This window comes from Cannabis sativa, chromosome 8, assembly GCF_029168945.1.
Source record: "Cannabis sativa cultivar Pink pepper isolate KNU-18-1 chromosome 8, ASM2916894v1, whole genome shotgun sequence".
Classification (NCBI taxonomy): Eukaryota; Viridiplantae; Streptophyta; class Magnoliopsida; order Rosales; family Cannabaceae; genus Cannabis; species Cannabis sativa.
In genome coordinates, this window is record NC_083608.1 from 31,259,084 (window position 1) to 31,284,584 (window position 25,501).

The 25,501-nt window shown below is 33.2% G+C and overlaps 1 protein-coding gene across 1 annotated transcript; it reads right to left on the reverse strand.

Annotated features, from left to right (window-relative positions):
• Positions 1-22,481: 22,481 nt before the first annotated feature.
• LOC133030547 (uncharacterized) lies at positions 22,482-23,361 on the reverse strand. Its single transcript, XM_061103325.1, has 3 exons — positions 23,115-23,361; positions 22,881-23,071; positions 22,482-22,778 (listed from the first exon to the last, which is right to left on the reverse strand). Exons 1-3 carry the CDS (start codon positions 23,359-23,361, stop codon positions 22,482-22,484), a joined length of 735 nt encoding a protein of 244 aa, XP_060959308.1.
• Positions 23,362-25,501: the final 2,140 nt, after the last annotated feature.

The following is a 25,501-nucleotide window of genomic DNA, read 5'->3' on the forward strand; positions in this document are numbered from 1 at the left end:
TAAATATAATAGCCTGATTTACAGTGATTATGACAAAATTTGATACCTTTTCTGCATCTATTTGTGTTAAATTTTTTTCAAGTTGGTTATATATATAATTATTAAAAATTAGGCTCAGTGTACTATTTTGTACCATTTTGAAAAAGACAAAGTCTAATTTATCATTTTACAAAACAGATAGTCCAGTCGGTAATTTTTGCAAAACACAGAATCTAAAATGGTATTAACTCTTTTTTAATAGAAATTATAAATCTTATTTTATAGTTTCCATACAAAACAATTTATAATTCTTACACGTATGATTCTTTTCTTTTTTAAATAATTGAAGAAGATATTGACTAATTAATAATATATATTTTAAAAAAAATTATTGTAATTATATGTGTAGTTACTAAATTCTTTTATTTTAAAGGTTAATTATTAAATAATATTAATTTTATATATAAATGCTAATTATTTTACTAAATAAAATTGTAAGAATTTATATATAATTACTATATACTCTTATATTTACAAAATGTACAATGTATTTTTAAACATAATAATGTAATTATTAAATATAAGTAGTAATTAATAAATGTTTATATTCAAACGAGCCCTTATAAATAATATTTATGTGTAATATTATTATAAAAAATATTTTGTTTGAACTATAAAACTTTAATAGTTGGTCCCTCAAGAATTTAATTCTAACCCCGCCAGTAGGTATAATTAAGGATGGGGATACTTGGTGTAACCTGCCTAATTTTCATCCATGCACTTGGTGCGTAGTGGTTGGAGCGTGGTATAATGAAAATTTATTAGGTCCGTACAATAGTAGCATGTAAATAACATGGAAATTTTAGTTGTTTGAACTTTGAAGAGAAAGCCAGCTGCAGGGTGGGCCGCACTATAAGGAGAAAATCATAAATAAAACACGTACAAGGCTCCAACACCACTAATCTTTCTTCATATTTCTTCTATGACTACTCTATTTCTACAATTCCTAATATTAGTTACTCCTCAATTAATGGAACCTTCAAACTTCCAAGAGCCGTATATAAGAACAAGATTAGTCTTTAGGAGCATGTATATCGTGCATATATAGTATATACAAGTACTTACAAACAATTATATTTAGAAAAAGGGTTGAGATGCAAAATGACTCTAAATTTGAAAACTAAGTTAGTAAATGTCAACTTTTTAGAAAAATTAAGAAAATAGCCAAATTTAATAAATTAGCTAATAAAAATTATAAAAATGCATTTATCACATATTTTTTTTAAAAAAAATATATAATAATAAAATTGAATTATGTAATTTTTTTAGTATTGCATATTATTATATTGTAACAAAAATAAATAAATATATTAGATCATGCAAATATATACAGCAGTATTAGATATATCGTAGTACTGAAAATTAATATACCTTAGTAATAAAATTATATACCACAAAGAAATTATAACAATACTAAATTAATACTCAAAATATATATATCATGCTAACAAAATTATATATACCACCATTAAAATATGAATACATACCAAAAAAATTATATATAATAAAATAGAAACTAAATATCTTTTTAAATAAATGATATGACAAACAACAAAAACTATATACCATACAAGAAAACATATATACCTACAATAAAAAATAAAATAAAATAATATAATATTATTAAGAAAAATTATATATATCATATTAACAAAATTATATATCACCTTTATGTATACTAAAATAAAAACTAAACATGCATGTATCATCTAAAATAAAATGATATACTATACAATAAAACTTATATACCATATAACATAAAATATATACCTTACAATAGAAATATATATAATAATAACAACAAATAAAAATAAAAATATATAGGATGCTAATAAAATTATATATCATGTCAATAAAAGTATAAGAGAAAACAGAACTTAAATATTATTTAAAAAAAATTGCATACTGTATAACAAAAAATACATATACCATTCACCAAAATATATATACAAATAATAATAATAAAAAAAATATAGATTACTAATATATATATATATATATATGTATGTATACTATACTAACCAAATTATATACCACAATTAAAATGTATATATACCATGACCATTGTATATAATAAAATAAAAACTAATTAAATATTATTTAAAATAAATAATCATACAATCAAAAAATATAAAAATAATAATTAAATATATGTAGCATGGAATAAAATTATATACATACATTAAAATATTTTTATTATGCTAATAAAATTATATACCAATATTATACATATCATAATAAAAAATAATAATCATCTAAAAATAATAATATACTATACAACAAAATAGAAATATACCGTACAACAAAGTCTATATACCAACAACCCAAAACAACTCATAAAAAATTAAAAAAACTGACATAACTTTTAAATAGAAAAGATTTTAACAAAACTAATATAGATATACCATAATGTTTAAATAATTTGCTTCTAATTCTAAAAAAAAAATAAAAAAAAAATTAATGATTTTGAAATGAGGACATTTACTAACATAGTGTTATGATTTAGGGTCATTTGATATATTTTCTTAAAATGAGGACATAAACTAACATAGTCCTATGATTTGGGGCCATTTACTATAATTTCCCTTTAGATGTATAAGGCATTACATTAGTTTTTAGTATCACTTAGAGCATCTTCAACTATAATGGTAAATTTAGTGCTGCACTAACACTAAATATGATGTTATATTTATTTTTCATTCCAAATATAACACTAAAATTACATCAAATTTTGTACGTTTTATATTTATATTTCTTTTTAATAAAATAAAATATTCTATATATTATATTATAGTACAAAAATTCTATACATATTAATATTAAAATTTAAAAAAAAAAACAAAAAACAAAAAACAAAAAACTAAAAGGTTTGCTATGATTACAGTGCACCTGCATATATGAAGTAAAACGGTAGCAAATCAATATTTTAGTGCCAATTATGTAGCTTGGTTGGAAATGAGTATAACATATTTGATGTTTTGTTGATACATTACAATTTCCCTTAGAGAGGTATTATATTAGTATAATAAAGTATTTGGATCTCATATAATTTAATTAATGTAATAACTATTATGAAACACTATAACCATTTACAATACAGCCTCTAGATGGCATGCTAGGCACCACTAATTAGGGATGGACATTTTTCTCATGGGGATGGGGTCCCTCAGGGACCCGCCTCTGATAGGAAGGGGATTCCCCATCTAAATGAGGAACGGGGGCAGGGACATAAATTACTTTTTGTCCCTGAATGTTAAAGAGGGTGGGAACGGGGATCATATTCTCCACCCCGATGGGAACTCGTTTAGTATTTTATTTTATATTTATAGTAATATTTTATAATTTATAATTTATGTTTCCATTATTTTAGTATATTAATATTCTTTTTATGAATTTAAAGTTATGTTTGGATAATAATTAGTTTATTGAATAATAATTAATGTGTAATATTTTAATTTTTATGTAAGTTAATATTTTTATATATTTAATTTTTTATTAATTATAAACTTTATTTTTTTATTAAGAGATTCCCCGCCCTGTCCACGCCCCCATTAGGGGATATTCCATCCCATTCCCGATGAGGAATACGCGAGAACGGGGATTAACATCCTTAACGGGGATGGGAACGGGGGGAGTACTCTCTGCTAATTCTCTTCTTGTGTGTTCCTACTATTAATGCTCTTTTATTTAATACGTACACACTATATCTATGTTATATGCACTATGGCTCAGTAATATTCTTATCTTAAGTTTTTTTTTGCTATTTCTTGAAATTATTATCTTTTTATCCTATTAAATTGTAACACCCTAACTAGCATAGGCGTGTTAACGTGATTTTAAACATACTGTACAGCTCGTTGCTAATCAACGAGGTTATTGAAAATCGTGAATAATTAAAATTTGCTTATTTAATTAAAACTTAAAGTATTACATATATAACATTTCGGGATCCCGTTTACAAAATACTTTACAAAAGTTTGCTATTCATTTACAAAATATTTGTCGCCTAGCGACTAAACAACAAAAGCCCTGATGTCCCGAGGATCGTACGCTCCAGGCCTAACCGTCCCGACATGTACAATCTTCATCTGCTCGTCCTCACGATTCCTCAGCTTTAGCCTTGCCCTTACTGTTGGGTTTTGTGCCCTAAATAAAACTCATTTCAATATAATCAGATTTACTTATTAATAAAGATAAAAAAAATACCATTTTATGTTGCATGGTTCACATGATTTATTTCATGATTATATATATTTATATAATGTATGAATTCCATTTAAGTCCAGAACATATGAATTTGTTAATGATTATAGTGTTGTCAGCACAGTGGAATATAATCTTAATTATATGTTTGAAAGTTTATTCCCTGATTTGTCAGAACACTGGATTTAGACTGACATGGTATAATCAGCGATAGGTATTCTTACACCTTGGAAAAGTGTTATGTCCTTTCCAGGACATTGGCAAAGTTTACCAGTATCGGATGTATGGAGTATACATCGGAAGGGACCGATATTGAACTTTTGATTAGATATATTAGAATTTACCGTAATATCTATTCAATTCAATATCACCTGTTGATCCTAGATCAAATGATCTTAATCCTGATATGATTAGGTTCAATCTCAAGTGTTATTCGTGTTCTTTGATTTGTTAGTTAAGCTTACTTTTGGGTCAGGGTGATACGTACATTTTGGGAACACGGTAGTGCAATTGAGTGGGAGCGCTAATATAAATATGGAATCTATAGTTTCTATCTGGCGAATAAAAGTAAAGGATGATTTCCTTCAAGCTTAACCAAACGAAAATAAATGGTGGAGTACTCATTTCACTTAGCTGAAATATCATTTATACAGGGTTAAGTGTTTTAAGGATAAAATACATTGTAGGGTGTTACGGTAATTTAATCCCTTTACAGTGTAAATCATCTATATAGAGGATCATTGATCAAATTAGGATTATAACAATGGATAACTAATGATGTGTCTATATCATGGAACATATAGAGCGTTCTATATAACTGAGAGTGCAATTCCAAGTTCTAAGTGTGGATTCAATAAGGAATTAATAAGTTAGGGAATTTACTTGGTAAATTCGGTTCGACTTATTGGAAGCTCGGTTATATAGACCCATGGTCCCCATACTAGTTGAGATCATACTGCTTGTAAGACTCAATTAATTGATTTTGATTAATCAATTATAATTCTAAAGTTAGACTATGTCTACTTTATGAATTTTCACTAAGCAAGGGTGAAATTGTAAAGAAAAGAGATTCTAGGTTTATTTATTAATTAAGATATTTTATATGTCTAAATTAATAAATATATTAAATAGCAATATTATTTAATAATTTTTTTTAAGTTATTAAATAATTAGAATTAGCATTTAAAAGGTTAAATTAGAAAATTGGCATTTTTGAAAAAATAGGAATGAAAAATAACAAAATGGGAAAGTTGCAAAGTGAGGCCCAATTTCCTTATCTGGCCGCCCACTATGAATAGGCTTTTACCATTTTATTTTTTCATTATTTTAATGCCATACAATTCTAACCTAAACCTAGAGGGCATTCTATAAATAGAAAGTGTTGGCTTCAGGAAACTCATGACTTTGTACATTTGTTTCTTTCAGAAAAGCCTAGCCGCCCCTCTATCTCTTTTCTTCTCTTCTAATTTCGAAATTCCCTTGAGTGATAGAGTAGTGCCCACACACATCAAGTAGTACATCAATCATAGTATGTAAGACTGTGGAAACTCAGCATCAAAGAAGGAGAGAAAGAGATCCAGATTCAGATCTTGATAATGCTCTGCTACAGAAAGGAATCAAGTGCTAGAGATCTGAATGGAAAGAGTCATTATATTCCGCTGCACCCAATGTAAGGTTTTCTTAAACTCTTATGTGTTTATTTCATTGTTTTAGAATTTATATTAGGATGTTAATGAAACATACTTGGTAGTAAATCTAGATCCTGGTAAAATATTTCCAACACTTACCTACACATGGAAATAGCACTGTGATTCGACAGACCCAGTAAGAAAAGCATAACATAAACATACAACTAACCCAGGTTATAACCTGGCGCCCATACACCCGATCATAACCCTAATCCCCATGTCCCACACGGTATTGAGTCTAGAACGTTCATAAGACAATACTATCGACCATAAAGTCAGCCTATACTCAATATGCTAGTCATACTCTAGCCATATTGATGTGACAATATCGATTAGTATTTTAGCCAACATACATTTATCAGTAATCAGTATAACTCTATGTATACTATTACTGCTATCAATGTAATCTAACAGGCAATAACACATGTACGCTAAACATGTAATAACATATGCATGATATTATACTAACCTTACCTTAATTCTGAATTCAGGTGTGCCGGTCAACCTGAGTGGAACGACTGCACGACGATTTATAGGCTCCTAAATCACATCGATAATAACACGCATAAGTGACTCGCTAAATCACAACCGGGACTTAGGTTTAAAACCAAAACCCTATCTACTGCAACTTAATATGGTAATATCCCAAACTAGCAGGGAATAAACTAACTAGAAACCTGAAACTGACACGAAACGACAAGCTGAAAAACCACTTTTCCCCCCTGCTGCAAAATTTGGGTAACTAACCGGTTTTACCCAGAAAACCAACAAAGCTTCAAACCCTAACCAAAATGTTTCCAAATCCAATCAAACTTTCCAGACCTGCATAATACACCCCAATAAACATTTTTCAAGTGATAAAACAACCACCCATACACAGAATTCAAAATCACCATTGATGAGCCAATCTTGAGTTTAAAAACTCAAAGCTTGCTCATCCAACAAACTACCAATCAAAACCTGCTCAAATCACTCTATATAAACCTAATTAAACTACTGAAAACATAACCCAACAACGACAACAAGAACAGCAAGCAAAACATAAAAAACATGCATAATTCACTTTCTTTAAAATCAAGAAACTAAAAGGGAGTTGCTTGAGACTTTACCTAGAGCTTGGATTCACAGAAATCTGCTTACTATGTTTGAAATGCTGAAGAACAATTGAATCCCTAGCTGGTTTCTAGGGTTCACGAGAGAGAGAGAGAGAGAGAGAGAGAGAGAGAGAGAGAGAGAGAGAGAGAGAGAGAGAGAGAGAGAGAGAGAGAGAGAGAGAGAGAGAGAGAGAGAGAGAGAGAGAGAGAGAGAGAGAGAGAGAGAGAGAGAGAGAGAGAGAGAGAGAGATAGCTTTTTTCTTTCAATTTTTTTCTTATTTTGGAAAAATGAAATAAAACTTAGCTTTTCTAAAAACAATTTCAGCTAAATCAACTAATAAAAATCAGATCATTAACAATAAATTAATTCACTAAAGACAAAAAGACTAGTGGCCAAAATGACCATTTTACCCATTTCCCACAAAAACAACATAAAAAGGCACTTAGGGGTAATTTGGGAAACTCTAAAATCCCGACTATTTCCGACATTCCCAATGTCTAAAATATTGTCCCATTAAACTAAAAATACTAAGATGTAATTCTAAAAGCCATTCACCGCGTTCCAATGTTGTCGGGCACAAAATATGCAAAATTATAAAATTTCTATATGTGACATAAAAATACATTCTGAATTCAAATAAATCATTATAAATAATTAATTTAATATTAATAAATAATTTTCATAATAAATCCCTAATTATCTACTAATTTCTAAATTAAAACTAAACGGTCTTTACATAAATCAAAGTCAAAATAATTTTATAGTAGTTAAGCTAGGGTAATTAACTGATAATTATAAAATTATTTGTTAACATAATCGCTTTATATGGTTTTGAGATGATAATTTTTTCAGAACTTATTTATTTTACTTAATTAAATGTATTCTTATAGACAAATTATGCATAATGGCATTTGCAAAAGAAATAGACATGTCGCCACTTTTGTTTGTACTTGGTATGGAATACCTTTCGAAGATCATGAGAAAAGTTGAAGAAAATAAAAAATTCAAATTTCATGAGAGATATAAGGGGACTGGTCTAAATTATCTATCTTTTGCAAATGATGTATTATTATTTTGTTGTGGGAGTTTAGATTGGTTTATCTATTACTTCAAGGATTGAAATTATTTTTCTCAACTTCTGGTTTACATCCTATTGAAGAGAAATCTACAATGTATTGTTTGTTAGGTTTTATGCCCTAAATAAAACTCTATTTCAATGTAATCTTTTATATTCATTTATCAATAAAGAAACAGATTTATTTCATTACTTATTTAATGTGTTATTTGTTTCATGTGATCATTTGTTTGATTTATAAATTCATCTAAATCCTTATCAAATTAACATTCTTGTTTATTGTGTTGTCAACACAGTGAAAAGTAATCAATGTCGTGTGATTAAATGTATTCCTATGATTTATCAGTACACAAAGTTTAACTGATAGGACAATCTACAATGTAGTTTACTTACACATCGGATAAGTGTTATGTCCTTTCCAGGATATTGGTTAAAGTAAGCTTGGGTTGGATGTATGGAGTATACATTGGAAGGGACCGATATTGAACTTAGATAATATATAATAAATTTACCGTAATATCTATCTGATTCGATATCACCTAGTTGATCTTAGATCAAATGATCTCAATCCTGAGATGGTTAGGTTCTAGTTCAGTTGTATTATTTATGTTCTTCAATCTGTTCGTTAAAGTCGACCAATGGATCTTCTCATGACATATAGATTAAGGACATGGTAATTCAATTGAGTGGGAGCGCTAATCATAGATACGAAATCTATAACTTCTATCTGGACATAGAAGTGAAATGATAATTTCCTTCAAGCTTGGCTTAATAGAGATAAATGGTTGAGTACTCATTTCAGTAATTATATTAGTTTACTGAAATATCATTTATAGGTAGCTAAGTATTTTAAGGATAAAATATATTGAAGGGTGTATCGATAAATTTGTCCCTACTCAATATAGATAATCTATAGAGAATCATTGATTATTAGGATTATAACAATGAATAATTCATAGCGTATCTATATCATGAAATATATAGAGCACTCTATATAATTAAGAGTGCAATTCCAAATCTATAGTGGTACAAGGAAGAATTAATAAGTTAGAGAATTTACTAAGTAAATTCTAGAACTGCTTATTGGAAGCTTGATTATATAGGCCCATGGTCCCCACACTAGTTGAGATAATACTGCTTGTAAGACTCGGTTTTATTGATTTTAATCAATCAATTATAATTCTAAAATTAGACTATGTCTTAGTTATAAATTTTCACTAAACAATGACTTAATTGTGAAGAAAAGAGGTTTTAGAGTTTATTTGTTAATTAAGAGACTTTGTGGAGTCTAATCAATAAATAAGATAAATGAAAATTTAAATTGATAATTAATTATAATTATTAAATAAATAGTTTTGGTATTTATAGATTAAAATTGGAAAATATGTTATTTATGAAATAAAAGATAAATGGTTTAAAAAATGGCAAAATTATAACTAGTGGAGCCCAACTATATGGCCGACCACTTAGTCCTATTTTTGCTATTATTTTATCATTTTTTATTCCATATAATTTAATCCTAACCCTAAGTGAAATAGTATAAAAGTAATAGGATGGTCTCATTATCCAATAATAATTTTAACCTAGTTTACATTGTCATGACCCGAGCCCTAAGCCGTGGCAGATATGTAATATCCATAACTTGGGTGGTCAAAGGTCACACTTTGACCCTTGTAGGAAGATAAAGCTTATAATGATCTTTTTATTTATATAACAAAATACTAATTTAAAAGTAATGGATTAACCCCTATATTAATAAGAAAATATTAGTAACAAAATCAGGACCACTCATCAATATAAAAGAACAATAATATCCCCACAGTTATGTAATCACCAAATAGATAGATTTAATAAGTCAATAAAATATCAAAATAATACCTAGCATCCATCATTCCTCATTTCTAACTAGTACATAGCTAATTTAAGTCATCCAGACCATCCATTTCAGCTTAAATACAAAATTAATTTCATTAGAAGATTAAAGAGTAGAAGAAGACTAAACTAATAATGACTTTCTTCCCCAACGGTACCATCCTCATCATCTAGCATCAAACTGAGTTTCTGAAATGGGAGAAAATAGGGGGTGAGCTTATAAAGCCAGTAGGAAAACAACTAATATCAAAGGACCCTGGGTTTAATAAAATTCGTGCATGGTTAGCTTTGAAAAAATAAAATATCTCATCACCTGTATCAAAATGTATAAACAAAATAGAGAGACCACAAAAAATTACAAAATCAAGCATCAAATGCATATCACACCGTCCGCTAGACCCCTAGCTCTCAATACCAATCATAGAAAACAACATCCAAAACCGGGTAGTCGCATCTGATATCCACCATAATACCGGGGCTTAAATTTAATTCACTCAATGTATAGATTCTAGGTCTTTTACCTACAGGTGAGTGTACACTTAATCTACCTATGATGACACAGAGACTAGGTCATGAAACAACAATATATGCCGAACACGATCCACATGGCTTTCATCAGTATAACCAAAGCAGGCAATTAATAAGCATAACAAAAGAACATATTCCTTTTCATTTTTTAGAAAATTTGACAGCATAACGGCTGTATTTTGGATAAACCCATAAATCATAACCTGCATAAATATTTGTACAAAAATATATTTGGCACTCAGTGCCCCAAAACAGTCCAGAAAAGTACGCAGATTAAGTTTTCAATTTTTCAAACAATTTACAAATCATAAAAGTTTAGAATATGTCTAATGATATACAACACATATAAAAATCAAGTCCAATAATCAAGTTGAGTCCCTACCTCTCCCAAGTCGTTAAACTTTGTCCAAAAGGCGATCTTAAGCTCTCAAGTCTCAAGCTCCAATTGTTTAGTCCAATCTTAGATATTACTCTCACCTATACCATCAAATGGTTAAATAATTATCATCATCGCATTCTACATTCAAAACCGAGTCTAACGACATATAATATGACTATATACAAAATTTGGGATTCTGAAGCCTCACCTAAGCGGTGCACATTAACAATCGGTAGTTAAAAAAATTGGTGTACCGTAAACATCGCCGAAAATAGGGGTAGTGTATATCAAAATGACCACCTCGACGAGTAGATCACACTCATGCCAACCGTTTGTCAAAACGGTACACGATATCGCCGGAAAGTCACTGGAAAGGGGCAGAGCTATAAAAATGTCACCGAAAAAAGTAGCGAGCTGGGCAAAAGGTTGGTAGAATGATATATTTTATTTTATTTTATTAATCATTTTTTTAAATTTCGAAATTACATTATTTAAATGCAGATAATTTTGAATTTTTTTTTTTTTTGAAAAATAGATTAAAGTTGAAAATTAATTTTTTAATTAATTTTAGATCAACTTAAATCAAATAAATTTTTCATTAATGATTAATTAAAATAAATAGACTAAAATATATCATATTTTAATTAGAAAATAAAGTAATTAGTTAGTGAAAATCTAGATAGTTATTTTCTGTTTGCTTGAAGTATTTTCTAATTATATTTAATTAAATAGAAAATTAATATTTAAGTTGATTATTCATGATACTTAAATATTTGATAATTTTCTTAATATTTAATTAAATAGAAGAATTATATTTCTGTTGAAATTAATTTATTAATTAATTTTGGACCAACATAAATTAGAATAATTTTTCAGGATTTATTTTATTTTATTTTAAGAAATTTTGAAAGATGTATTTAATTTTAAATACATTGGATTTTCGAATTTTGCTATATATATTTATTGAAAATTAAATTTGAGTTGAAAATTAATTTTAATTAATTTTGGATCAACTTAAATTGAATAATTTTTGAAATATTTATTGAGAATTATTACTAAGATGGAAAATAATTTTATTTATTTTCAGATCTATCTAAGTATAATTTTATAAATATTAAATTAAAATTTATATTTAGAACTTCCTAAATTGGTAATTTTAATTAAATTAAAAATATATTTAAAATAAATAGATTAAGATAAATATTAAGTGAAAATACACTTTAAATAATGAGCTTTATTACATGGATATTTGATCTCCATTGTTGGTTCTACATAGTTCTTGTTTTAGTGAGTAATCGTCCCTAATAGATGAACGTTCATTAGCAATTTAACACTGAAGAATCTTAAAAATAAGTATTATTTGTAAGTGTTCTATTCTTAATATGGATCACCCTAATGGTGGCGACTATTCGTAAGACTTATAACAGTATGAAACAATGGTAGAAACTCATAAGATAGAATGGCCTTGACTCCCGCCTAAACAGGACAATGCTGGATTCTCATCTTGATCGAATAAAAGGTTGCTAGAATGTTTGTCATTTTAGATGAGCTGAATACTCTATTCAATGGATGATATCTTTGACTCTCGCCTAAATGGGACACTGGTATCAGTTTGTTGGAAACCTTAGAAATTATTTAGGATTGTAAGTTTTAGTATTTTCACTAGTCATTCCTATTTGCTAAATGCTTAATAATTTCTGAATTGTGTGTGAATTTATATTGAACCATGTTATTTTCTATTATTAATTGTAGTTTAATTTCGAATCTTCATTGTTGGTCTAACTTGGCTTATTGTTTTTTAATGGGATAAATCCTAATGAATTGTCATCCATTAGACAAACATAATAGTGTTAGATCTCAATAGATAAATATTTGTAAATGCAACATCTAGTTGTTCATCAATAGATGACACCTTAGACAAGTATTTACAATATGAAACAATGAAGAAGTTTATAAAAATAAGAATAACTTTGACTCTCGCCTATCGGGACATCGTTGGATTCTTATTTTAAATTCGAAATTATCCTTTAATTTTTCCTCTTAGCTTATTCATTTCGAATTAGCTTAAATAATATATATGATTGGATGAATAGTTTATAAATTATTTGCTTATGATGTCATTCTGTTTTCTCTTAAGAAATTGAATGGCGCATATTATTATATTCCCGACATTCTAACCCGAAATGATATAAATCTTTGATCTTGAATATCCTATTATATATATGTTTACTCATGTATATTTGGATAAATTTAAGTCTTTGACTTTAAATTTTAGATTCCAAATAAAAATTTTATATTTCTATTTCCTAGAACACATTACACATTACAGTATGACTTTCACAAGTTTTTTTTAATATCCATTTTCTGTCAATAGATTCAAACTGTATGTTTATGTGCGGATTTGAGTTTAGTATTCTGTGACAAGGATCCACTTGGACTATTCTAAGAACTTTATCTTGTAACTAGACCTAAGTCATCAAAAGACCATAACCACATATTTTATAAATCTATGGCATTTGTATCTTATTCATAGTGGTTTTGACAAGATGATTCTCTGCAAATAGTCAATATGCCTATATCCACTGAAAGTAAGATCATCTATATTCGAAGATGGATGTACATTCACGGGTGGATATGTGTTTTTCGTTATATTCTTAAGACGATCACTCTAGATTTTACCTTATGCAAAGAAATTTCAAATGCTTAAAAAAATTTCATGAATTTCTAGCAATGGTGGAAAACCATTAAGGTAAGTGGTTAAAGATCTTGCGAACTGATAGGGGTGGAGAAATATTTGGTAGATATGCAGTTCAAAGATCATTAAGTTGATTTTTTGAATTATATCCAAACTTACCTCCCTAGAAATTCGATTTGCATATTGATGATAATATAAGTTCTATGATTAGTTACTAGTCGTTGCCTAAGTCCTTCTAAGGAAATACCCTACTGATAGGAAAATTTCAAAATGATGGAATGGTTGTGTACTTAGTGTAAATCATTACTAGATTCATGGATGACCTAATCGTAATCTTAAGAAAAGTTAGAACTGCTAACCAAGGTTTGCATGTCTGATAGCTATTCTAAGTGATTAGGGGTGGACCATCCCATAGTCATTAGATAAGAAAGTGTTTGTTATAACAAATACTACTTTTCTAAGAAAATGACTAAGTCTGAAAACAAAGTAGCAAAATAGAGCAGATATTTTTTTCTTCTTGATTCCAAAAGTGTTCTATCATCTTATTCTGTATAAGATGGTCCCACTGCCTCTGCTGTCTTGACACAATCGAAGAGGATAATTCCACTTATGTTCTTAGACAGAAAGTCACGGTACCTTGTCGTAGTGGGAGGGTTTCAAGGAACTCACCCTGTTATGACTTGGAAGACACTTGTGATGAAAATCCATTGTTAGTTTAAACAAGTAATGGATTGTTAGAATAAGAAACTAAGAAGCAAAGCCAAGAGAATTATGGTTAAAACCATTCTTATGGAACAACCAAAAGTTTTCTATTATAAGGACAAGAAAGGAAATTTTGTTAGTAAGTCTATTCAATGGACTTAACAAAACTTCATGTTCCTAGTATTAAATGTTTGAGTTTATCTTAACGTATGGCTTGTGGTATACCTGGTAATTTACTTACTCTAGTGCAAGCAACTTACTTTAGTAAGATGCTGAAGCATTTTTTTTCTAGTGGCTAAATCTATAGAAGCTTTTCAACTTTTAGATATAGATTTCATATATCTAAGGAAAAGTTTCAACTATTCTAGAAAAGATAAAGGCCAATGAAAGAATTCCTTAGGATCAACAGTGAGAGGTCTTATAGATGCTTTAGTATGCATTAGACCAGACACCTGCTGTTGAGTGGGAGTAATGAGTAGGTATCAGATTAATCCAGGAAAGGAACATTAGAAGACAATCAAGTGAATCTTAAGATCAAGAAGAAGAACTATATGTTAGTCGATAAGTGTGTACTTAATACTCTTAGACTACACCAAATCAGATTTCTAGACTTGCCTTAGTGCTAGAAAGTCTACTGATGAGATGGTGATTACTCTGTGGTGGAGTAGTGATTTTTGAGAAGTGTAAAAACCTATCTAAAGTCTCTAAGTCTACCAGAGAGACTGAATGTTAAAGTTGCAGGAAAGATACTTATTCAGTCTAAGGAAAGTTCTATACTTTTTTTCGGCATTGTTCCAACATTTATTAACTATTAGTGTTACTTCCTGACTAATACAGAAGTAGTTGACAAAAAGTAAAGAATCCAGTATCCCTAGAGAAGTAGACATATAGAGAGGAATTTCACAATATCAAAGATTTTGTGATTAAGGAAATGTAATGGTGGAGGAAAGATTGTATTGAATACAACCTGTCAGATCCTATTACGGAGAGAATACTACATACTACACTTGATTTGGATATCAAGGTGTTGAGATTATTTGAAATGCACTTTTTGTTTTATATTAGTGCAAGTGGGAGTTTGTTGGGTTTTATGCCCTAAATAAAACTCATTTCAATATAATCAGATTTACTAATTAATAAAGATCAAAAATCATTTTATGTTGCATGGTTCACATGATTTATTTCATGTTTATATTTAATGTATAGATTCTATTAAGTCCACAACATATGTATTTGTTCATGATTATAGTGTTGTCAGCACAGTGAAATATAATCATGATTATATGTTCAAAAGTTCAATTCCCTGATTTGTCAGTTCACTGGATTTAGACTGGCATGATAATCAGCGATAGGTATACTTACACCTTGGATAAGTGTTATGTCCTTTCCAGGGGATTGGCAAAGTTTACCGGTATCGGATGTATGGAGTATACATTGGAACGGATCGATATTGAACTTGGATTAGATATGATAAATTTTCCGTAATATCTATTCAATTCAATATCACCTAGTTGATCCTAGATCAAATGATCTTAATCCTGACATGATTAGGTTGGATCTCAAGAGTGTTATTTATGTTCTTTGATTTGTTAGTTAAGCCTACTTTTTGGTCTGGGTGATACGTACATTTTGGGAACATGGTAGTACAATTGAGTGGGAGCGCTAATCATAGATATGGAATCTATAGCTTCCATCCGGACATAGAAGTGAAACGATGATTTCCTTCGAGCTAGGCTAAATAAAAATAAATGATAGAGCGCTCATTTTAGTGATTATATTAGTTCACTAAAATATCATTTATAGGTGGCCAAGTGTTTTAAGGATAAAATACATTGAAAGGGTGTAACGGTAATTTTGTCCCAATGCAATGTAGATCATCTATAGAGGATCATTGATTATTGTGATTATAACAATGGATTATTAATAGTGTATCTATATCAGGGAACATATAGAGCGTTCTATGTAACTTAGAGTGCATTTCCAAGTTCTATGGTGCATGGAATGAGGAATTAATAAGTTAGTGAATTTACTTGGTAAATTCTAGATCTGCTTATTGGAAGCTCGATTATATAGGCCCATGGTCCCCATACTAGTTGAGACAAATTGCTTGTAAGACTCAGTTAATTGATTTTAGTTAATCAATTATAATTCTAAAATTAGACTATGTCTAGTTTATGAATTTTTCAGTAAGATATGGCTTGATTGTGAAGAAATAGTGTTTTGGGGTTTATTTGTTAATTAAGAGACTTTAGGGAGTCTAATTAATAAATATTATAAATGATAATTTTATTTGATAGTTATTTTAATTATTAAATAAATAGTTTTTGCATTTATAGGGTTGAAAGTGAAAAATATGGTATTTGTGAAAAATAGATAAAATAGTTGAGAAAAATGGTAAAAACCAAACTAATGTGGGGCCCATTAAGTGGCCGGCCATAAGTGGATTTTTCACACTATTTTGATCAATTTTTTATTCCTAATAATTCAACCCTAACCCTATTGAAGATAGTATAAAAGGAAGGCTATGGTCTCATTATCCAACTAAAGCCTCCAAAGCTAAAAACCTAGTTTTTTCTCTAAGTTTGATGAGACCTCTTCCTTCTTCTTCCTCTTCAATTTTCGAAACACTATAGCATCTCTTCACAAACAATTTCAAGCCTTAGTTATTGAGTGCATGCCCACACATATCAAGTAAGTCCTCAATCATAGTGTGTAAGACTGTGAAGAATCCAAACACAAGGAAGGAGTTTCGGGCTCAGATCTTGGTGATACTCTGCTATAGAAAGGATACAAGTGTTAGAGATCTGAGTGGAAGGAGTCATTTAATTCTGCTGCAACCACTGTAAGGTTTCTCAAACTTTATATGTGTTTAATTTACATTGTTTTAGAAATTCATATTTAGGATGTTAAATAACATACATTGTAGTAAATCTAGATCCTGGTAAAATATAATCCGACAGTTAATTACAAAGTTGACCAGAATATGTTTACAGCCATTATCCCTAAAATCATGGGATTTGATTACATATAACGAAATGTAAATGCGGTGTATGATTTTGAAAATCGTGTAGCTGTAATTTTCCCGCTTTTATTGGGTCAAATATATTGTGTATTAAACACGTCTTTAATTGTTGAATATGGATAGGTCTCAACAGAAACTTGATTGTAGTGATCCCAATAGCGAGCTGGGAGAATTCTTCTTTCTGAGGTCGACAATGTATGTCTTACGTCGATCGCGGGTATAAAGAAAGCTTCTAACTTTCCAGGGTTATGAGCCTCGCGCCTTCTAGTTGGATGAAACTATAGGAAGTCTCCTCACAGCGAGATGGTCATCTCGCATACTTGTTCTTCGAGCTGATCTGACTTTTACACTTAGTTTGCTTATTGCAAACTAGGGTAGGTGTCACTTTTCTCCAGTGCCTTGCTATTCACCTTTGGTGACATATGGTTTCTCGTTAATACACTAAGTGCCAGTTTGTACATTGATTTCTCGCCTAAGACCTTACGGTCGGCGAGTTACAAATATACTCTGATACTTACGTAATTAATGAGTTATTCCATAAAAAGATATTGCACCGCTTCACATTCCTTTTATCTTGACACGTGTCCTCCAGCCGAATTTGGGGTGTAACAATTGCCCCTTAAAAATTTCTTTTTTAGTAAAAAGAGCTTTTTAATAATTACAGAGGACATTTTCGTCAGGATCTTTTCTTGGAAAAATGTATCCTTTAATTCTTGCGGTTGTATGGTTTTGAGAGTCATTATGAATCGTCTCTTCATATTTTGCACAACTTCCAATTGTTAGATTTCTCAATCTTTGGCTTCTTGTCACTGGACTTCGTGTATAAAAGGGCGGCTCAAGCTTGTCATATTTCACAAACGTTCTGGCTTCTTTAGTGAGATCCATTTTCAGAATGAAAAATTTCCTTCATGCCAAAATGTCCCTTCTGAATTCAGAAGTTCATCCTTCCAGACTCATAATACCCAGATGCACCAACCATTTTCCATTTGTCCCTACAGACTTCAAGCCTCATCCGGAGCTGGAAACGATGGGTTCCAGGGCTGAGGAGCTCCCGACCAATCCAAACCAGGGGAACCCCGTAGCCTACCATGGCCGATCCTCACAAGTGATCCCAGAGGGTATAAATCTGGTGAGCGATCTCAAAGGTCCTCCTCAGGCTGATGAAGAATTCCTGAGAAAGATTGGCATGGTTTCAGGTTGATCCGGGAAGGAAATTGGCATGGTTTCTATCAGAGAATCTAGCCCACCCAAGACCCTAACCTGTGCCAAGAAATCTTTGCGTCATCCTCTCTCAGGTGTTGAGGAATTCCCTGAGGCTGGGGAAAAGATCTCGACTTCAGGAAATGGGATCTTCTGATGATGAGGGGAATGAGTTATGTGCAGAGATCAAGGCTCTCTACGTGTAGTCGGTCTTTCTCAAGCTATGTGTAGTCGGTCTTTCTCCGAGCTATGTGTAGACGGTCTTTTTCGAGCTACATGGAGACGGTCTTTCTCGAGTTCATTGGCTTCCCTTCTCATCCTTTGTTTAGGAGAATGACTTAATGGTTTGCCCGTTGTGGCATTTTCATAAAGACAAGTTTGTAGAAAGTCTTAGGTTTTTCTTATCTTAAATGTCTTGTACGATTTTCATTCAAACTTAATACAATTGTATTTGCTTGCATTTTTATTCACAATGTAAACAACTATATTTTGATCAAATGTACAGTACTTTTGGCTTTTTCCATAGCTCGTAATCTTCCTATTTAAGTAGTTAGTAATCTACCAAACTTTATGATTTTCGAGCGGTTCTCAATTCTGCCTCGCAATTGTAGTTATAATCTGCCTTAAGCAAACTTAAATATACTTTAAGGATTTTATCACTTTGTATATTTTTAATTTGCTCGTATGAATAGTTATATTATCTATCCATTTTCTAGGTTTAAGTACTTCTACCAAGGCGTCATGATGCCTCGTTTAGTCCTTTCCTAGCTTGCGAGAACCGTTAGTATTCAGTTTTATACGTGAGTTATAACTTTTGATTTTCCTCTCCCGTCTGATAGGTTATAAATCAAAAATCATAGTTGTTTGATCCCTTCTTCGTCAAAAAGGTTTGATCAAGGTGTTATAACAATTCGACCTTGCTCTCGTCAAAAAGGTTTGGTCAGGGAGTTATAACGGTTCTACTCAGCTTTCATCAAAAAGGTTTAGTCGAGAACCTTTGAATTTCAAAAAAAAAAAAATTGAAATGATGGGTTTGCATTATACAATGTATTTCCAACTGAATTCCGGTTAGTCATACATAAATTCCCCTAAAGTAATTTTTAAAGAATGAAACTTTGTAATTACTTAATATAAATGATTCTCTATTCATAACTGAAATTTAAAGTTTACATTAGTAATGTGAGTTACATCATTCATTTATTGATAGTAGGGTCGCAAATGTTCTGCATTCCAGTAGTTCTTTATTAGCAAGCCATCAAGTCGAGCCAATTTATAGACTTCGACTCCAACTACTACTTCGATGACATATGGACCCTCCCAGTTCGGGTTGAACACTCCTGCTGATGCATCTCTCTTATTTGCAATGACTCATCTTAACACCAAGTCTCCAACATTGAATAGTCTTTTCTTGACTTTTTTGTTGAAGTATCTTGTGACTCGGTGTTGGTATGCGGCGTTGGTGATTTGCGACTCAGCTTGTTTTTCCTCAAGTAGATCCAAGGATAATTTTCAAAGTTCCTGGTTTTCTTCTTGATTATAAAACTCTCTTCTGTGAGTCAATATGTTCCCTTCAACAGGAAGCATTGCTTCCGAGCCTAATGCTAGCGAGAAAGGAGTGTGTCCCGTGGCTGTCTTCTCGGTAGTTCTGTGGGCCCAGAGTACCTGAGGTAGCTCTTCAACCCATCTGCCTTTGGCAGCATCTAACTTCTTCTTGATAGTATCCTTTAGGATTTTATTGACGACTTCTACTTGTCCATTTTCCTGAGGCCTGAATACAGAAGAGAAGCTTTTAATCATTCTTTTCCTCTCGCAGAATTCAGTGAGCAAGTTGCCATCAAATTGGGTTCCATTATCGGATACTATCTTCATGGGAATTCCAAACCTACAGATAATTTTCTTGACGACAAAGTCAAGGACTTTCTTGCAGGTTATGGAGACAAGGGGCTCGGCCTCCGTCCATTTAGTGAAGAAGTTGACTGCTACTACCGCATACTTAGATCCACCTCGCCCAGTGGGTAATTCCCCAATTAGGTCGATCCCCCATATAGCAAATGGGTAGGGCAAGGTCATCATTCTAAGTTCTGTTGGCGGTATGTGAGGTATATGTGAAAACCTCTAACACTTATCACATTTCTTGAGAAACTCGTGTGTGTTCTTATTGATCGTTGGCCAGTATTATCCTTGTCTAATGATCTTTTTAGACATACTTTCCCAACCTGCATGATCCCCACAGAAGCCTTCATGAATTTCTCTAATGATTTCGTTTGCTTCTGCGGGGTGAACACACCGAAGTAGAGGCATTGAATACCCTATTCTATATAGTTTGCCTTTAATCATTGTGTAGCGAGGCACTGAATACAATAGTTTTTGCGCCCCGTTTTTGTCATTTGGAAGTTGCCCTTCGAGTAAATAATTGATAATAGGCATCATCCATGTTGGAGAGCTATTTATCATCTCGACGTCCTCAGTTTCACATATACTTGGCTCACTCAGCAACTCTACTGGAACCAGATTTAGTTAATCCAGGTCATTCTCCGAGGCTAGCTTTGCTAAGGCATCGGTGTTGGAGTTTTGTTCTCTCAGAATTTGTTCGATTTTAAAGTAATCGAATATTTCCAAGTTCTTCCAAACTTTCTCTAAATACTTTGCCATTTTTAAGCCTTTGGCCTGGTATTGCCCGAGGACCTGGTTCACAATCAGCTGCGAATCACTATGACAAATGAGATTTTTGACTTTCAAGGCATCTGCTATCTTTAAGTCGGCGATCAAGGCTTCATATTCACCCTCGTTATTGGATGCGTCAAATTGGAACCTCAAAGTATAGTGAAACTTAAAGCCTTCCAGCGATATTAATATTACCCCTACACCCGAACCCTGTTCGTTGGATGCGCCATCCACATATAACTTCCAGGTTTTCGTGTCTCACTGATCAGGTGGAACTTCTTCTGGATTTATACCTTCTATCAAGAAGTCAGTGAAAGCTTGGCCCTTGATGGATGTCCGAGGATGGTATGTTATGTCAAACTGCCCCAGTTCAATCGACCATTTTATCAATCTTCCAGTAGCATCTGGTTTTGATAAAACTTGTTTCAAGGGCTGATCAGTTAACACTTTTATGGGGTGAGCCTGGAAGTATGGTCGTAGTTTGCGAGATGCATGGACTAGGCATAACACGAGTTTTTCTACAGGGGGATATCCGGATTCTGCCCCTAGTAACCTTTCACTTACATAATAAATATGTTGCTTGTGCTTGCCCTCTTCTTGCACTATAGCTGCACTAATTGCATCTTTCGAGATGGCTTAATAAAGAAATAACATCTCTCCAGTTATTGGTTTCGCCAAAATTGAAGGCGTTGCGAGATGTCTTTTTATGCTCTGAAGGGCCTCTTCGCACTCTTTTGTCTACTCAAACTTTTTGTTGCCTCGCAATATGTTGAAGAACGGCACACACTTATCAGTTGACTTCGAAATGAATCTGTTAAGTGTCGTCGTTCTTCCTGTCAGGGCCTATACTTCCTTAGGCTTTGTCGGGGATGGCATGTCTATTAATGCCTTGATTTTTTTAGGATTTGCCTCAATACCCCTCGCGTTAACTATGAATCCCAAAAACTTTCCCAAGGAGACTCCAAAGGAACATTTTTTTGGGTTTAACTTCATGTTATACTTTTTTACTATTTTAAAGCATTATGCGAGGTCTGACGTATGATCCTTATTCTTTATCAATTTTACCAACATATCATCGACGTAAACCTCCATGTTTTGCCCTATTTGGCTTGCAAACATTTTGTTTACTAGTCGCTGATACGTTACCCGAACGTTCTTTAGTCCGAATGGCATGTCTTTATAACAATAGAGTCCCATGTTGGTTACAAAACTTGTATGTTCTTGATCTGGGATGTACATTTTTATCAAGTTATATCCAGAATATGCATCCATAAACGAATAAGCTCATGCCCAGAAGTTGCATCCACTAACTGGTCGATTCAAGGAAGTGGAAGGCACGCCTTATTCAGAACGGAGAAGTCAATACAAGTTCTCCAAGTTCCGTTAGGTTTCGGGACGAGAACAGGATTGGCTATCCATGAGGGATAAAACACCTCGCATATAAAATTGCTGACTAACAGCTTGTCAACTTCCTGTTTTAGTGCCCCTTGCCTCTCAAAATCCTGGGGCCTCCTTTTTTGTCTCTTCACCGGATAGTTTGGATCAACATTTGAGTGATGGAAGATAATCTTAGGGTCAATACCTATCATATCCCCACGACTCCAGGCAAATTGATTCTAGTTCACCTTCAAAAAGCTTATTAATTGCTATTTGAGCTGCTCGTCCAGGTTCTTCCCAATGTGCACACATTTTGTGGGATTTCGTGGGTCGATAATAACCTCTTCCAATTTTTGAATTAGTTTTAGCAGGTTTCTTTCATCCCTAACTCGGGGATCAAGATCTTCTTCTTTCTTCTCGTTTTCTCCTACCAAGATCGTCATTAACTGATGACCACCCTTTCTATGCTGCAACTCTATGTGATAGCAATCGCGAGCCAGCATCTGGTCACCATGCACCACTCCCACGCCATCTGGTGTTTTGAATTTTAATGATAGGTGCTTGATCAAACTGACTGCCCCGAGTCCGGTGAGTGGTGGACGACCTAACAATATGTTGTAAGCCGAGGGCAGGTCGACCCAACAATATGTTGTAAGCCGAGGGCAGGTCAACAACCAAGAAGTCTTGCATAATAGTAGTAGTTAAAGGTGCCTCACCTAAAGTTAATGCCAGCTTGATTATGCCAAGGCTAGCAATGCTATCTCCGGTGAATCCGCAAAGATTCACCATACAAGACCTTAATTTGGCCTTTTTGAGCCCCATTTTCTTTAGAGTCTCCTTATAAATGACATTTATCGAGCTCATATTGTCTATTAACACTCTCTTGATCCTCTTATTGGCGAGTTGAATGGTTATGACCAGCGAATCAACGTGAGGGTATCTCACGTTCTTCTCGTCTTCCTTTGTGAATGTAATGGGGGGTTCCTCAGTTTTCACTTCTTGGAAGGTTATGGGGCAAAGACCAACTGCTCGTTATTTATCTCATTCACATATCTTTTCTGGGCGTTATTGGTTTCCCCTACGATATGTGGCCCTTCCGAAATAACCAGGATGTCCTCTCTTTCCACAGGAATAGATTGTAACCCCTAGTTGTTTGGGTTATTAGGCTGACTGGGCTGGTTGTATCCCTGGCCCTCTTCACATACTGCTTAAAATGGCCTCAAGCGATGAGACTCTCTATCTCATCTTTCAATTGGCGACATTCGTCGGTCGTATGCCTAATATCTTTATGGAATTTACAATATTTGTTGAAATCTCTTTTGTTCCTCGAATTTCTCATAGGCTCGAGTTTGCTAAAGGCTACTGTAACGTCCCCGCTTCAAGCCTCCATTGGGCCCTTACACCCACGGACTAATGGCTCTTATACACGGGTACGCCACTCTGGCTGCTTCATGGACTGACGACTGACCCTACAAACCAACACGAGTGTTTCCAGTGAGCTTTGTCCTCACTCGCACGCTTCCTGGGAAGTTTCCCAGGAGGTCACCCATCCTGAAATTGCCCCAGGTCAAGCACGCTTAACTGTGGAGTTTTTTCGTGATGGGCTACCGAAAAACAAGATGCACCTTGTTGATATAGGTAGTACCAATCAATCCATTTAAGCCCTCTTCAACTATGTAGTCCCATACCTACACAGTCTCAAAATCATCCCACTTGACCTTCCCAAGGCGGTGTGGGATTGTACAGCTTACCCGGTGTTTCCCCTTACGAATCACGGGACTACTGACTGTCACAATCACCCCCCTTTAAGGGGTCCGACGTCCTTGTCGACCACACTTCCTGCTGGGTCAAGGCTCTGATACCATTTGTAATGTCCCCGCTTCAAGCCTCCATTAGGTCCTTACACCCACGAACTAATGGCTCTTATACACGGGTACGCCACTCTAGCTACTTCCTGGATTGATGACTGACCCTACAGACCAACACGAGTGTTTTCAGCGTGCTTTGTCCTCACTCACACGCATCCTGGGAAAACTTCCCAGGAGGTCACCCATCCTTGAAATTGCTCCAGGCCAAGCACGCTTAACTGTGGAGTTCTTTCCAGATGGGCTACCGAAAAACAAGATGCACCTTGTTGACATAGGTAGTACCAATCAATCCATTTAAGCCATCTTCAACTATATAGTCCCATACCTACACAGTCTCAGAATCATCCCACTTGACCTTCCCCAAGTGGTGTGGGATTGTACAGCTTACCCGGTATTTCCCCTTACAGATCACGGGACTACTGACTGTCACAATCACCCTCCCTTACGGGGTCTGACGTCCTCGTCGACCACACTTCCGGCTGGGTCAAGGCTCTGATACCATTTGTAACATCCCTGCTTCAAGCCTCCATTGGGCCCTTACACCCACGGACTAATGGCTGTTATACACGGGTACACCACTCTGGCTGCTTCATGGACTGACGACTGACCCTACAAACCAACACGAGTGTTTCCAGCGTGCTTTGTCCTCACTCGCACGCTTCCTGGGAAAACTTCCCAGGAGGTCACCCATCCTGAAATTGCCCCAGGTCAAGCACGCTTAACTGTGGAGTTTTTTCGTGATGGGCTACCGAAAAACAAGATGCACCTTGTTGATATAGGTAGTACCAATAAATCCATTTAAGCCCTCTTCAACTATGTAGTCCCATACCTACACAGTCTCAGAATCATCCCACTTGACCTTCCCCAGGCGGTGTGGGATTGTACAGCTTACCCGGTGTTTTCCCTTACGAATCACGGGACTACTGACTGTCACAGCTACCTTCTGCTCATGTGCGAGGTAAATATTTTCTTGAGTTTCATTAAGCTTGGTATAAATAGTATACACTGGCACGTATTTGTCATGCTTCTTTTGTTTCTTTCTATCCTTTGACGGTTTCTAATTTTGTCCTTTCTTTTCGGACCAGAAGCCCCCG